Source organism: Xenopus laevis, chromosome 2S (genome assembly GCF_017654675.1).
Source record: "Xenopus laevis strain J_2021 chromosome 2S, Xenopus_laevis_v10.1, whole genome shotgun sequence".
NCBI classification, from domain to species: Eukaryota; Metazoa; Chordata; class Amphibia; order Anura; family Pipidae; genus Xenopus; species Xenopus laevis.
In genome coordinates this window covers 83,259,629-83,274,065 of record NC_054374.1, presented here as the reverse complement: position 1 = coordinate 83,274,065, position 14,437 = coordinate 83,259,629, and the positions used below count along the sequence as shown (strand labels likewise).

The window sequence follows — 14,437 nt, the reverse complement described above, 5'->3', positions numbered from 1 at the left end:
CATTAACAATAACCAGTTTACCATTTTTACCCAATGGATTAAGACCTATAGAACACAAGGCCAATCAACCATACATTTATCCTGTCTTAAGGTGGATTTTGGCCACAAAATGCAAATAGATGTGAGACCTAATATCCGGAATGCTCGGGACCTGGGATATTCCTAATATTGGATCTCCCTACCTTAAATCTACTGGACTTAATCATGCTAACATTAAATAAAACCAATAGGCTGGTTTTGCTTCCAATAAGGAATAAGGATATCTTAGTTTGGATCAAGTACAAGGTACTGTTTTATTATTAGAGAGAAAAAAGGACATTTTTAAAAAAAAAATCTGGATTAATTAGATAAAATTCAATCTATGGGAGAGGGCCTTTCCGTAATTCTGAGCTTTCTAGAGAACGGGATTCTGGATAAGGGATTGCTATAAATGTACAAGCGTTTTCTAGCCGAAAACCCCAGGTGAGATTGTGAGAAACGACCGTTATGAACAAGATCCACCAGAGGACAGATGAAGGATGCATTGTCCTTTTCTCATACAGCAGTTTTAGGCTGGTTAATATATTATTAGACACTCTTGTATCTAGCTCTACGAAATATGTTGGCGCTATACAATACATGTTAATACATGTTAATTGTGTGAGAATATATAAACCAGCATCACCAAAGTAACAAAAGCTAACTAGGAATCCAAATAGACTCACAATAACTGGGCATCTGGATCAGCTGCTTAAGAGACCTAACCTGAAGTCCAGTTAGGATGAAAAATGGGAGAATTCCTATTGGCTCTCCAATAGTCATGGAAGCAAAGCCTGAAGGTCAGTTAGGATAACCTTAAGCATGAACTACGTTATATTTTTAACAATGATAAAATTCTGTGCCATAATTACACTTGGAATTTCAGTACAATAATGTTTTAATTTACCTATAACCTAAACAAAAAATCAATGTGTTTGTAAACGTTCCCAGCCAAGCCAAACCACAGGTACGCCCATGCCTGAGATCCAATGCATATAGAACTAAGTTGTCCCTAAAAGTGAGCCAGTCCCCAGTTTTTTTGTTTGTTTTTTTTTAAATGAAAATGTATTAGAAACTTATTTAATTGAGGGGCAATGTGGATCTTTGCCTTGTGTTTGAGTTTATAGAAAGAAAATAAAAGGAATTTAAATTAAGAGCATATACATTTTTACACAAAGCAAAAGAATCAATGGTAAACACTAACAAAGAAATCAAGCAAAAAGTGTTTAATTCAGACAAACATAACGTTTGTATGAAAAATATTTAGCCTGCTGCTCTCAATATGTATTGTAGTTTAATAACAGCTGAACGCATGCTCATTGGACAGACGGTAACCATCAACTGTAAAAGACTACATGGCCTTTACTACCAGGCATAACCCCATTCATTTGTCACTTCTGTGTTGCACAATAGCTGTAGCCGAAACTCCCTAGTCTACATGCATGAATTCCTCAATACACCTGCCTGCAAACTCACTTCTTCAATACACCTGCTGAGGTGTCTCTTTCTGCTTCAGTTGATGACCTAAGCACTGAAAGCTCTGCCTCTAGAATACAAATGCTGCTTGATATTAGTTACAGTATAGACAGAACACCAGAGTTGGGCAACACTGAAAATATGATTGCCACTTTATAGATGTAATATAATAAAAACAAAAGTGAGACATCTAGCAAGGAAGACGGAAGTGTGGAAATACCTATAGAGTCTGTTTAGGTACATAATGCATATATAGTGAATAAAATAAAGTACCCCTTCTTATAAAATATAAGGATAGTATAAGTCACAGATAAGTTCCATGAATATATAAAATCATAAGGTGAAGGCAGAGAGCTTTTATACAGGTCATGGAACTCCGAGGTGACTTTGAATATCCTCATATTTTCCAACAAGGGGTACTTTATTTATTATAATACACAAGTTTTAGTGACCCATGTGAGAAAAATTACATCACTCAGCTCCGTTTATAACTGATGATATCACCAAGAACCATTTATAAGTAGGGATGCAGGTTCGGGATTCGGCCTTTTTCAGCCGGATTCAGCTGAATCCTTCTGCCTGGCCGAACCAAATCCTAATTTGCATATGCAAATTAGGGACAGGGAGGGAAATCACGTGACTTTTTGTCACCAAATAAGGAAGTAAAAAATGTTTTCACCTTCCCACCACTAATTTGCATATGCAAATTAGGATTCGGATTGGAATTCGGCTGAATCTTTCACGAAGGATTCAGGGGTTCGACCGAATCCAAAATTTTGGATTCGGTGCATCCCCATTTATAAGACTATTATTTACAATATATTAATGGCTTTTGTGTATTATATGGTGAATAAAGTACCCCCTCTTGTAAATTATAAGGATATTACACGTTACAGAGGAGTTTCATGACCATATAAAAACACGAGGCCGAAGGCTGACTGTATACAGGTCATGGAACAACAAGGTAACTTCTAATATCCTCATATTTTGCAACTTGGGTACTTTATTTATTATAATACACAAGTTTCAGTGAGTCATGTGACAGAAATGACATCACTACTCACAGTTTATAACTAATGACATCAGTACCCGGCGTTTATAAGGATATAATTTACAAGATAGTCATGGCTTTTGTGTATTATATACATATAATATTGTAGGCCCCAGACAGACTCACAGTTGAGTCACAGGGTTCTAATTATAGGTTCGGAGGTTATTTTCTGTTTTCCAGATGTATCCTTTTTACCTAAAGAATAACAATGTATGTTTTCTTTAACATGGTATTGCACTGAACCCATAGTTTTTTATTGAACCCAGATATTATAACATTTTTACCCTTGATTATATCTTGAAGTATTCTGGGAGTTGTAGTGTTCCAATACTGGGGAGCCAAGGTTAAGGGACAAAAGGGAGAGCTCAGCCAAAAGAAACAAATAAGCCTGTTTTTGAAATATTGTATTTGTGTATATTTGAATGTAATGTGCATAAACACACACCTGAAGGCCATTCTTATGAAGTAAAGGGTATATAGATAAAAGCCAAATGAAATCTAGCCATTAGTCATGGTCTCCATAACACAAGCACTGAGGATCCATTTCAAGGCTGCCCAGGATTCTTACACCGGAAGGCTGCGCGGAGCAGTGATCGCATACAAGGCGAGCCCATCAATGGAAGCCGCTGAGGGACAAGGCACTGGCAGCGCTTTCTCACGGAGGTCACGGGAGGGATGATATGAATGGGGAAGGGCGGCAGGGCTAGTCTCTGACATCTTACACCCCTTCACCTCACTGTGGGGCCTGCTCTTCCCTATCCACACTTGTGATAAACTCGAATCGGAACACAAGAAGCGGATGTGCGAAATATAAAGGACACGGACTGATGACCCAGTGCGATATAAATGAATCAACCTGCTGCTCTCCAGCCATCGAGCCTCAACTCCCCCATCAAGGCCCAGCAGGAAAGTGGCGATTGTATGGTAAAAGCGGGAGATTCCCTGGCTGGAGATATACAGCGACACGTGAAGGTTAAAGCGGGGAAGCTGACGGGGCGACGTACCTGCAGGTGCTCCTGGAAGCGGATCGGGAGTATCTGAGCCATGGCGGTTGTAGCGCTGCTGCCGCTTCTTTTGCACTGTCTCCCGCTGTCACCTTGTTTCTTTCGTTTGTTCAATGGGTTAGACAGGAGAAACCCCAGAGAGGGACGGCACTGGTCTTACTTAATATTCTTTCTTAGCAATGGATGTAAGCAGCCTTATCTCCTCTTCTGTCGCGCTCTCTGGGTGTCCCTCAGGTAGGAGCCGCAATGGCGGAAACGGAGAGAGCAGCTTCTGCAATCCGGAGCGACAGCTTTGCCCACAGCCACCGCCCCGCCTCCTCCACGCGCACGAATATCACACTCAGGGACACCCAACACTAGGCGGCGGGATACAACAGGAAGATTTCTCTAGTCCCGTCCCTCATATTACTGACGGTAACTGAGGAAGTATTTCAGTCAACCATAAAATCTTTCAAAGAAGAGAGATAGGGGAGCAGTCCATATAACAGCTGCCTTTATTTATTTTTTTTGGTCAGGGATTCTTTTTCTCCTACCCTTTTTTATTTCTGCCACATCATGCGACTGTGTGACGTGATGTCATTTCCGGAAGCTTTCTACCTTGGCCTTGGTTTCCTGGTCACATGACGCAGGCTTGCTAGTTCAATTTCGAGCTTGAGACTGCTGCTCGCTGTGGGTGGATTCTGAATGTCACCCTGTGTGTTTGCTCTTTACATCCTCCTTCGTAGGGCGGCTTCGTCTAATCTCCTTGTGTCATAGCTGCTCCCCGGGTATGCACACTAGGAATGTGCAGCTTTAGACACTAATGATGGAGGCAGGGGATATCATTTCAGCTCTTCAGGAGCAGTGACAATTAATAATTAACCTTACCAGCCATCTTGCCTTGCTATATCCTATTACTGTACATACACGACTGTTTTGGCAGTGTAATGTAGCTAAAGGCTGCAAACTAGATATTACTGAAGTTTGCCTTTAACAATAATTGTTTGGGTGGGGGTGTGCTACTCGTATACACAAGCAGATGTGCGTGTGACAGCGGTACACGATGAAATGGATAATTGCATTAATAAACTAGTTGCAGCTCTGGGTGGGATTCAAAATAGGCCAAGTATATTAAGGCCCAAACACCAGCCCACTAATTCGTTATTTTCTATGGCATCTTACAGCATTTGCTAGAACCCGCTGATTGCCAGTCCGGGCCTGGAGCCTAAGAGCATTTAAATTGCAACATTATAACGTATTTTTACAACAGTGTATGTTTCATAGTCATTTACTATTTCTTTCAAATGTTACAGAACAGGTGTAAAGCTGGCGATCGATGCAAAGATCCGATCGTTCGAATCCTCGAACAATCGGACTTCCACATCTCCCGACCTGCCACTAACCATTCAGATCAAATAAAGTAGTAAAAGAACAGATCAGCCGAAGTTCTGCCCCTGGCAGCAATCATACAAAAGTAATGTCCGACAAAACTAGTGACAGTCTCCCACTGATATCATCAGACCGGCAACACACGCAGAGATCTTATCGGCAGCCGACAGAAATCTTTTAACCTGTCCAAACGTCTGATCTCCATGGCACGAAAAATGTCGGGACTCTCCACACACGGTCCGAAAATCGATGAATTGAGGATTCATACAGTCGAATCTTTGCGTCTATGACCAGCTTAAATGTAGTTCTGGTGTATTAACCTTTAGCAACCAATCTACAATTAGCTCTTATGGGGCAGATTTACATAGGGTCAAATATCGAGGGTTAATTGACCCTCGATATTCAACTGCCGAATGTAAATCCTTCGAATATCGAACTCGAAGGATTTAGCGGTATTCCTACGATCGAAGGAATAATCGTTCGATCGAACGATTAAATCCTTCGAATCAAATGATTCAAAGGATTTTAATCCATCGATCGAAGGATATTCCTTCGATCAGAAAATTGTTAGGAAGCCTATGGGGACCTTCCCCATAGGCTAACATTGGCCTCGGTAGGTTTTAGGTGGCGAAGTAGGGGGTCAAAGTATTTTTTAAAGAGACAGTACTTTGACTATCGAATAGTCGAACGATTTTTAGTTCGAATCGTTCGATTCAAAGTCGAAGTAGCCTATTCGATGGTCGAAGTGGCCATATTCGACCATTCGAAATTCAAAGTATTTTTTCTTCTATTCCTTCACTCGAGCTAAGTAAATGGGCCCCTATGTGTCAGCAGGTTACTACTGTGAAGAAAAACAAAATAATAAACCAGTTCTCTGAATTAGGGATGCACCGAATACGGCCTTTTTCAGCAGGATTCGGCTGAATCCTTGTGCCTGGCCAATCCGAATCCTAATTTGCATATGTAAATTAGGGGCGGGTAGGGAAATCACATGACTTTTCGTCACAAAAGAAGAATTTTTTCCACGTTTTTCTTTCCTACCCCTAATTTACACATTCAAATTAGGGTTCAGATTCGGTTCGGTATTCGGCCGAATCTTTCACGAAGGATTCAGGGATTTGGCCAAATCCCAAATAGTGGATTCGGCCAAATCCCAAATAGTGGATTCGGTGCATCCCTACTATGAATAGCCCCCATGCATGTTGTCAGTGTCCCTGTAAGTGATAACCCACAACCAGGCCCAGACTGGCAATCTGTGGATTCTGGCAAATGCCAGAGGGGCTGCTGTAAAATGCCATAGACAGTCACTATTTAGGGGGCTGTATGGCCTCTGTGTATTTGAAAGGCCAGGGCCTATTTTGAATCCCATGCCAGACCTGCCCACAACCAGGTTATAACAGGAGTGCAAACAGCGAAAAAGAGTTAAGGAGTGTATCTAGCCAGCGGTTCTTTAAAATCAAAAAGCTTTATTCCAGGTTATATTTAAAAACTGTGAACAGGGATCCACATGAAACATACTTCCTGTTCTACGACAATGTGATCACCTAATGCATTTCATGCCGCGTTCTGGCACTTCATCAACTCTGATGAAAAAGCATGGCAAATAAAAGCTTGAGATTTTTAGCCTCAAATAAAGGGAATAATATGAATCCACACTATTAGCCAATGTTTAGTTTTCATTTAAAGGGACAGTATACAACAAGTAAAATGCTTTCTATGTTTCCATATTGAAACGATTTACAGAGTGGGCACTGAGCTGCTGCTTGGAAACATGAAGGCTGGGAAGTTAAATGAATTCATTTTAAGGCTTACAATTTAGAAAAACAGACTATAGACAGCAATTATTTGGAAAAAATGTCCATTTTGTGGACACTGTTATTAAGGCAAGCCTTGCATCATCTCAGAATCTTGTTTGTGCACCAGAATGTGGGACCTGATGTCCATCCCCATGCACTGGTTACACAATTAAATGTTTAAGAGAACTGGGGGAATGTGGGGAGAGCAGTGACATTTAGGTGCTGAATGGAAAGTGAAAGTAATTGCTTGTCCTGCCTCTAGGCATAGAGGAGGGGCAGGAAATATTTGATTGACAGCCGATATTTTTAAATGAGATTACAACAGCTATGAATGCTTTAATAAAAAAATAAATTGGATTTCATATTTAATTTGAAAAGGACTTTTTTTATACGGATTTTTATGTCTGTGTGATGGGTCCACTTTAAAACTCGTGAATGATGGTTTCAAAAACTCAAATGTTCTATATCTATAATGACAGAAAATCACAAATGTAAAACTTCAGCATCTAAAAGCTTGCGAGTTAGGGGCCAATTCACCAAGCTCAAGTGAAGGATTCGAAGTAAAAAAACTTCGAATTTCGAAATGTTTTTTGGGCTACTTCGACCATCGAATGGGCTACTTCGACTACGACTTCGAATCGAAGGATTCGAACTAAAAATCGTTCAACTATTCAACCATTCGATAGTCAAAGTACTATCTCTTTAAGAAAAAACTTCTACCCCCTAGTTCGCCACCTAAAAGCTTCCGAACCCAATGTTAGCCTATGGGGAAGGTCCCCATAGGCTTGGCTAAATTTTTTTGGTCGAAGGATATTCCTTCGATCGTTGGATTAAAATCCTTCGAATCGTTCGATTTGAAGGATTCAATCGTTCGATCGATGGATTATTCCTTCGATCGTTCGATCGAACTTTTTGCGCAAAATCCTTCGACTTTGATATTCGAAGTCGAAGGATTTTCATTCCCCAGTCGAATATCGAGGGTTAATTAACCCTCGATATTCGACCCTTAATGTAAAAAAAAAATGCCCTAGGCAAAATGTCAGGTTTTTTTATTTGATTTGTAGACCTGGTGGCATCCAAGTAGCCAAGGGCTCCTCCCGAGGCCAAAGGCGGTCACACTACAAGTGAAGCACGAGCCGAGACTAGGGTGCTTGGCATTTGATCTGGTGTTGGGTGCCGACCATGACACCTGCATTGTTCTTAAGCTATGGGGGAAGCCATTTAAAGGAGAAAATGCTCTAGTTACAAGTAGCAGACAGGGTTGCCACTCGGCCGGTATTTTACCAGCCTAGCCGGTAAAACACCTGCCAAGGCCGGGGGCCGGTATTACAAATTTACCGGCAATGTAGCCCGTAGCCTGCCTCCAAACTCACCTTTTTTGCCGGCTTCTTGTCAATCGCAGCCCTTTGATGTCACGATCCGTCCTGGCCAATCACGCGTTGTGGCTCCTCCCCTTTTGATGTCATGACCCGCCCCTTTGTTCCCGCCCCCTCCACTGGCTGGTGGAACTTATTTTAAAAGGTGGCAACCCTAGTAGCTGATAAGCTCTGTAGTACATAATGGTATTATTTAACATGTGTCATATAGCCCATTTATGCCATGACTACACAGCAGCTTGTTTATATGAACTATAGTAGTGTTTCTGAAGCAAACAGATCAGTTTTACCAGTGCAGGGCAACACTACATGATATTTTCATGACTTTAAAACACTTTTTTTTGGTGTTACTGTTCCGTTAAATTTATGCACTAGCGATTTTCCCATACCTTTTGGTAACTGAACTATCATGTGACTGCAAAAGAATGCCTACAATTTTAGGAATACTTCATTTAATCCTTTAGAAGCAGACTGGTGCATAAGTAATGTGTATATCACTTGAGAAAGTGTCTGCATTTTTGCCCACATGACCTCATATATAGGTCTTGTCTGCTAAAGCATTAATGTTTGATCTTATCCAAGCACAAGATAAGTAGATGACCTTGTTCAAAAATAACTTTGCCTGCTCTTATTCCTAACACTCTCCACTAAACTGCCTCTGTCAGTTCTAATTAGTATGTAATGCTTCAATTTGCCACATGGAAACTAAAGGAGAAGCTATTGTGGAAACACTGGGCAAGATGTCACACTTTATGGACACTGATGTTCTGCATTTTCCAGGGTGATTGGAAAATACACTTACTGCAGGACACAGCTGCATTCAGTAGGAATATGCATGCAGCTTTTCAAATTGTCTGTAAAATGGAATTTGTGATTAAGGGATGCTGGGAGCTGCAGTTTAACATAAGCTAAAGGTTAGCCGGTTAACCCCAATTTTAAGGGAAGTATATTTTTTGTTTAATGTTATTCCTTTCCTTAAATAGACTTTTGGTGTAAAACTGTCTACGGTTCTGTACTAATCGTTGTGCTGGTGACTGATTTGTTGTGGGCGTTTATCTCTGGCATTAAATACATCTGCAAGGGCTTTACAGATCTAAAGGCTTTGCACTCAGCTATCAACTATGTAAGCTGTACGAGTTCATTCATGAACTATGGCCATTACCTATTTATTAACAAAGATGATATTGTTGGACATGGATCCCCTTAATAAAGAACTTTAAACAAGAACAAAAATTTATTGTAGTGGCTACAGCCCACAACACCCTTTAGTTTTTGGACATTCTCCTTTGCCTTAATTAATTTGTCCATTTTTTTATATACATGACTGTCAAACTGTTCTGTATGTAGGAATGAGCTAAGTCCATGCGCAGGACTGATCAACAGTTACCACACACATTTAGTTGCAGTTATTGCTGCACAAGGGGGGTCACACCGAATACGGCATGAAAGTAAGTGAATACTGACTCACTTCGTTTGGCCACACACGGATATGTTATTGGATGATTTGTTTCCAATAAACACTGTCAAATATAATCTTTTTGTTTCATTTGTTTATAGGGATCCTGTCATCGGAAAACATGTTTTTTTCAAAACACATCAGTTAATAGTGCTACCCCAGCAGAATTCTGTACTGAAATCCATTTCTCAAAAGAGCAAACAGATTTTTTTATATTCAATTTTGAAATCTGACATGGGGCTAGACATTTTGTCAATTTCCCAGCTGCCCCTGGTCATGTGACTTGTGCCTGCACTTTAGGAGAGAAATGCTTTCTGGCAGGCTGCTGCTTTTCCTTCTCAATGTAACTGAATGTGTCTCAGTGGGACATGGGATTTTACTATTGATTGTTGTTCTTAGATCTACCAGGCAGCTGTTATCTTGTGTTAGGGAGCTGCTATCTGGTTACCTTCCCATTGTTCTTTTGTTTGGCTGCTGGGGGGAAAAAGGGAGGGGGTGATATCACTCCAACTTGCAGTACAGCAGTAAAGAGTGATTTAAGTTTATCAGAGCACAAGTCACATGACTTGGGGCAGCTGGGAAATCGACAATATGTCTAACCCCATGTCAGATTTCAAAATTGAATATAAAAAAATCTGTTTGCTCTTTTGAGAAATGGATTTCAGTGCAGAATTCTGCTAGAGCAGCACTATTAACTGATTCATTTTGAAAATTTTTTTTTTCCCATGACAGTATCCCTTTAACTAGGTTTTTTTTTCATCTACTTTTAGGACTTGTAAGAAAATCAGATGATGTTTTAGATGCAGAGATCTTTGGTGTATCTGTGAAATTGTTTTGGAGAAAGTAAGTGGGTAGTAAGTGGAAAGTGAGAGACAGCAAAGCAGATTGTGGTTACTTTACTGTAGCATGAGGCCATTATTCTGACTACTTGTTAGTCATTGGTAAAGAGGATGACTGTTTTTTTAAGAGTCCCAGAAGGAGCAGAAATCTTATGGTTAGAGGTGCTTTAATACACATAACTAACACACAAAAATGTAGGCAGTGTTTTTGCTGTAGGTGGAGTATTGGCATGTGGCCAAAGGGGTGCCAAATAAAGGATATAACTGGCTATTTAGTAGCCCTATGTGGACTGGCAGCCAACATGAGGCTTTGTTTCACCATAAATCTGGTTTTTATGCAACCAACATTTGCCCCGAAGCCTGGAATTTAAAAATAAGCTTCTCACTGGGAGCAACATCCAAGGGGTTGGAGAGCAACATGTTGCTTACGAGCCATTGGTTAGGGACCACTGCCATAATCAATAAAACACTTACCGTACTAATTTTCATTCATGTATGAGTCACGTAGTGATCCCAAAATTTAAATAATGGATACAGTACTAATTCTTTGTGGATAAAAACAAATAATCATGAACAATGCAGAATGCAATAAAATAAATAAGTGAAGTCCAATAAAACAAATAAATGAAATCACTTAAAAAATGCAATGAAACAAAGCAATGAGAAAAACAGAATCAGAATCCCAGTTACATTGTCTCGCTCCTCAATGAATATTTTAAAGGCACAAGCAATGAATATGAATTTGAAACTGAATATGCTATAAAACTGCAGTACAATCGCCACAATAAAGTAATAATGCAGTGTGATTAGTGGTCCTGGTAATCACACTGGGAACTAAGCTTTTTTGAGCATGATATGGGATGAAATTGTGTGTGTACAAATTGCATGTTATGTGTGCACGCTTTGCAAAATTGCAGACACATTGTTTCCACTCAAAAAAACCTCTTGCCCACTGGTTGAATGGGATGTGGTCATTGGAGGGACTAAGTGCATTAAAATTGTTTCAGTTGCTCTTGCAATTTGATGTGTATTGTATGGAAATGTTCTACATGTCTGGCGTCACTTCTGGCTCCAGTATGATGTGTTGAGCTGTTCTTTAGGCACCAGTCTCTAAGTCTCAGATGCAGGCCACGCTAGGAGTCCTTGAGTTACCTCCATCTTCAGTGGTGGCAATAGCTCCAGGGTTTCCCTACTTCAATAGATATGCTTGTATTTAATTCGGAAGTGGAGGCAGGAAGGAGGCAGTGGCACAGAGCACAACAATAAGGAAGTATAATGAATTGTTTTTTGTGTGTGTCTGACTGTGGCCAATAAAGTGACCCTGCAACTGCACTTACAGTCATTAATTATATGTATTCCATTTGTGGGTATAGGGCAACAATATTGTTATGAGGATCTGTTTGCCTGAAAACTGCAACTAGAAACATAATGCAGCTAGACAAGAATGCCTATTTAATTTGTGGCTTCCAGCATGTACCTCGACTCCATTTTGTAATTTCAGCTATTGCATGATACTCATCATCTTTTGTACCATTCTTCTATTTTACTAGTTCTTCTTGCTGAACTTTCCTTTGTCTCAGTCAACTCCCAGCTTCTATTTTCTGTTGCTCCTTTCTCCAGCTTTCCGTTTTCCTCTCTTTACGGCAAGGGCAGCCTGAGTGGATCCATCATCAATTGCTTCTTGGTGTAGCCCAATTGTGTGGAGCTACATTGAGCAGTTTTAGGAGTAAAAATGTATACTTCTGAAATCCACTCAGTGTAGTTCCACACAGACCAACCTTGCGCCCATCAAATGGGCTACATGAAGGAGAGGATGACTTCACCAGTGTAGAAAATGCAGGCTGAGGAAAGTGGATGATTCACTCATGTACATTTGCCTACACATTGTTCACTATTGTCCTTTTATGGTGGCCCCTAGCCAGCACATATGTTTCCCATCACTTGCCATTTCTCTGCTGATAGATTTTCCTCATGCTATTAGTGTGACCCTGCACTTCTGATGACTTGCATGGCTAGTGCCACATGTGGGCTAAAATCATCCTGCTGAAATAGACAAGCCAAAACCAGCCCCTACGCAGACATTAGCCTCTTCCAACCTGCACCCAGAACTCAGTCCGACACATGGGTTCCAGGTGCAGGGAGGAGAAGAGGCTAATGCCTGCAGAGAGGCTGGTTTCAGATCCTGTCTGGCATTAGCCTATAACCATAGCAACTGCCTTTGCTTGCAGATCGAATTACCTCTTCTTCTCTATGCCATTGTTTGTAACCCTTTGTATGCCTCTAAACCTTTATTTACATACAAAATAATGATGTGACCAGCCTGAAACTTAAGGTGGGTTTGGGCCGACATTTGCACAGCATTTGCAAATTGTGGGTAGGCTGAGCTCTCTCTTCTGCTCTCCCTGCCCACCACTTCTGCCTCTCTATTCCACCTCTATTCATAGGCGCACACATTTCTGTGCCGCCCCATTCATGGTGCGAGTGATGGGGCAGGGCGAGCACAGGGCGATAGAGGTGCTTTGCCAAGTAGGGTCGGCTCATCACTAATAGAAAAGCAATTCTCATTATACATTCAGGGGCTAGGGATAAAACATGAAAAAAGCAACATTGGAAACTGGGCATGAAGTAAAAAAAAAAAAAAACTTATCTATACTTATATACTTTTGGGTTTAAAAAAGTATATAATGTTCAAAATCTTATAGAAATGAATGGAGAGAGGCGGTATTTCACTCTGGCGGACTGTGGTGATCTCTATTTTCACTTTTTGATAAATATACCCCCAAGTATTTTGATGTATTGAAACTGATCCATGATCCCTGGTATGTGATAAATAGACCCAACACCATAGTCTGAGAAACATCCCCGTATCATGATGCTTGTGCCACCATGTTTCACTGTCTTCACACTGTACTGTGACTTGAATTCAGTGTTTGGGAGTCATCTGACAAACTGTCTGTGGCTTTTAGACCCAAAAAGAACAATGTTGCTTTCATCAGTCCACAAAATCCACTATTTGGGAGTTGGCCCCTAATATGCAAATAAGGGTCAGGAAAGGAAAAAGTGGAACAAATTCTTCTTTTGTTATGATTTCCCTACCCGCCTACAAATTTACATATGCAAATCAGGATTCGGTTCACCAGGCACAAGAATTCAGCCGAATCCTGCTGAAAAATCCTTGCTAAATCCTGAACCAAATCCTGGATTCAGTGCACCCCTATCAATTAATGATTCAATTACACAGAATCAGCAGCATGCATGTCATAACTGTTGGGTCTGTTGGTTTTCTATTACTCTACTACACCTACTAGTAAATTATTTGCCATGTAGAAATATAATTTCTACCAAAAACAGTGATTGATCAGGTTATTAATGTTGGACTGATATTACAGTATTTTGAACACAACTGTATGTATGGAATTCCTCTGTGCCTTATCTGGAATCGTACTCTATGATATTTGGACATATTAGACATCCACATAATTACATTGCAAAGTAGTTGGTAGAAAAAGCAAATACTCTTTAGTCTGACAACAATATGCCTTTAACAGTCTTAAAGGGTTATGGTCATGGATAAACATTTTATCAATATGCATAAATATGAATGTTGTTTTGCTTTGAACTTTAAGCATCAGGCAAGCCATTTGCTTCCATTCTCATGTCCTCTCTTCACTGATGCTCTCCATATTGGAGTGATGTCACTACCCTCTCACTAGTTTGACCAGCCTGTCAAAAGAACAATGAACAGATAATGAGATAACAGTCCCGACACCACTCCTGATGGAAAAAGCTGCCTGAACTAATCACTGTCTTTCTACTGTTAACACTGTTCTGCTTCAGAGATCTCTGGATCAGCTTGAACGAAAAGGGGAAGGGCACACAGGACAATTTTGGTGAACTGTGCCTGCCAAGCTTTTCAGTAGCCCTCTAGTGCACCTATAGTAAGTAATATAGAACAATTTCCGTTGTTTTGGCTTGGAGCTTTGAGCTATTAAAAATGAAGAATTAAAAGCACCCCAATTTGACCCTTGGCCTGTGAGTTAGGGGTAAACAGAT

At 40.5% G+C, this 14,437-nt stretch overlaps 1 protein-coding gene across 4 annotated transcripts in view; it reads right to left on the bottom strand.

Annotated features, from left to right (window-relative positions):
* The window catches only part of cltc.S (clathrin, heavy chain (Hc) S homeolog), a 70,748-nt gene extending 66,648 nt beyond the window's left edge, over positions 1-4,100 (bottom strand). For 2 of the 4 annotated variants that reach the window (XM_041584089.1, XM_041584088.1), the window contains exon 1: positions 3,550-4,098. In XM_041584089.1, the coding sequence (XP_041440023.1) occupies positions 3,550-3,591 (42 nt within the window). In that variant the 5' untranslated portion in view covers positions 3,592-4,098. Of the gene's footprint in view, positions 1-3,549 lie in introns of all 4 variants that reach the window. The other 2 variants (XM_041584087.1, XM_018249606.2) reach the window with 2 other exon arrangements.
* Positions 4,101-14,437: the final 10,337 nt, after the last annotated feature.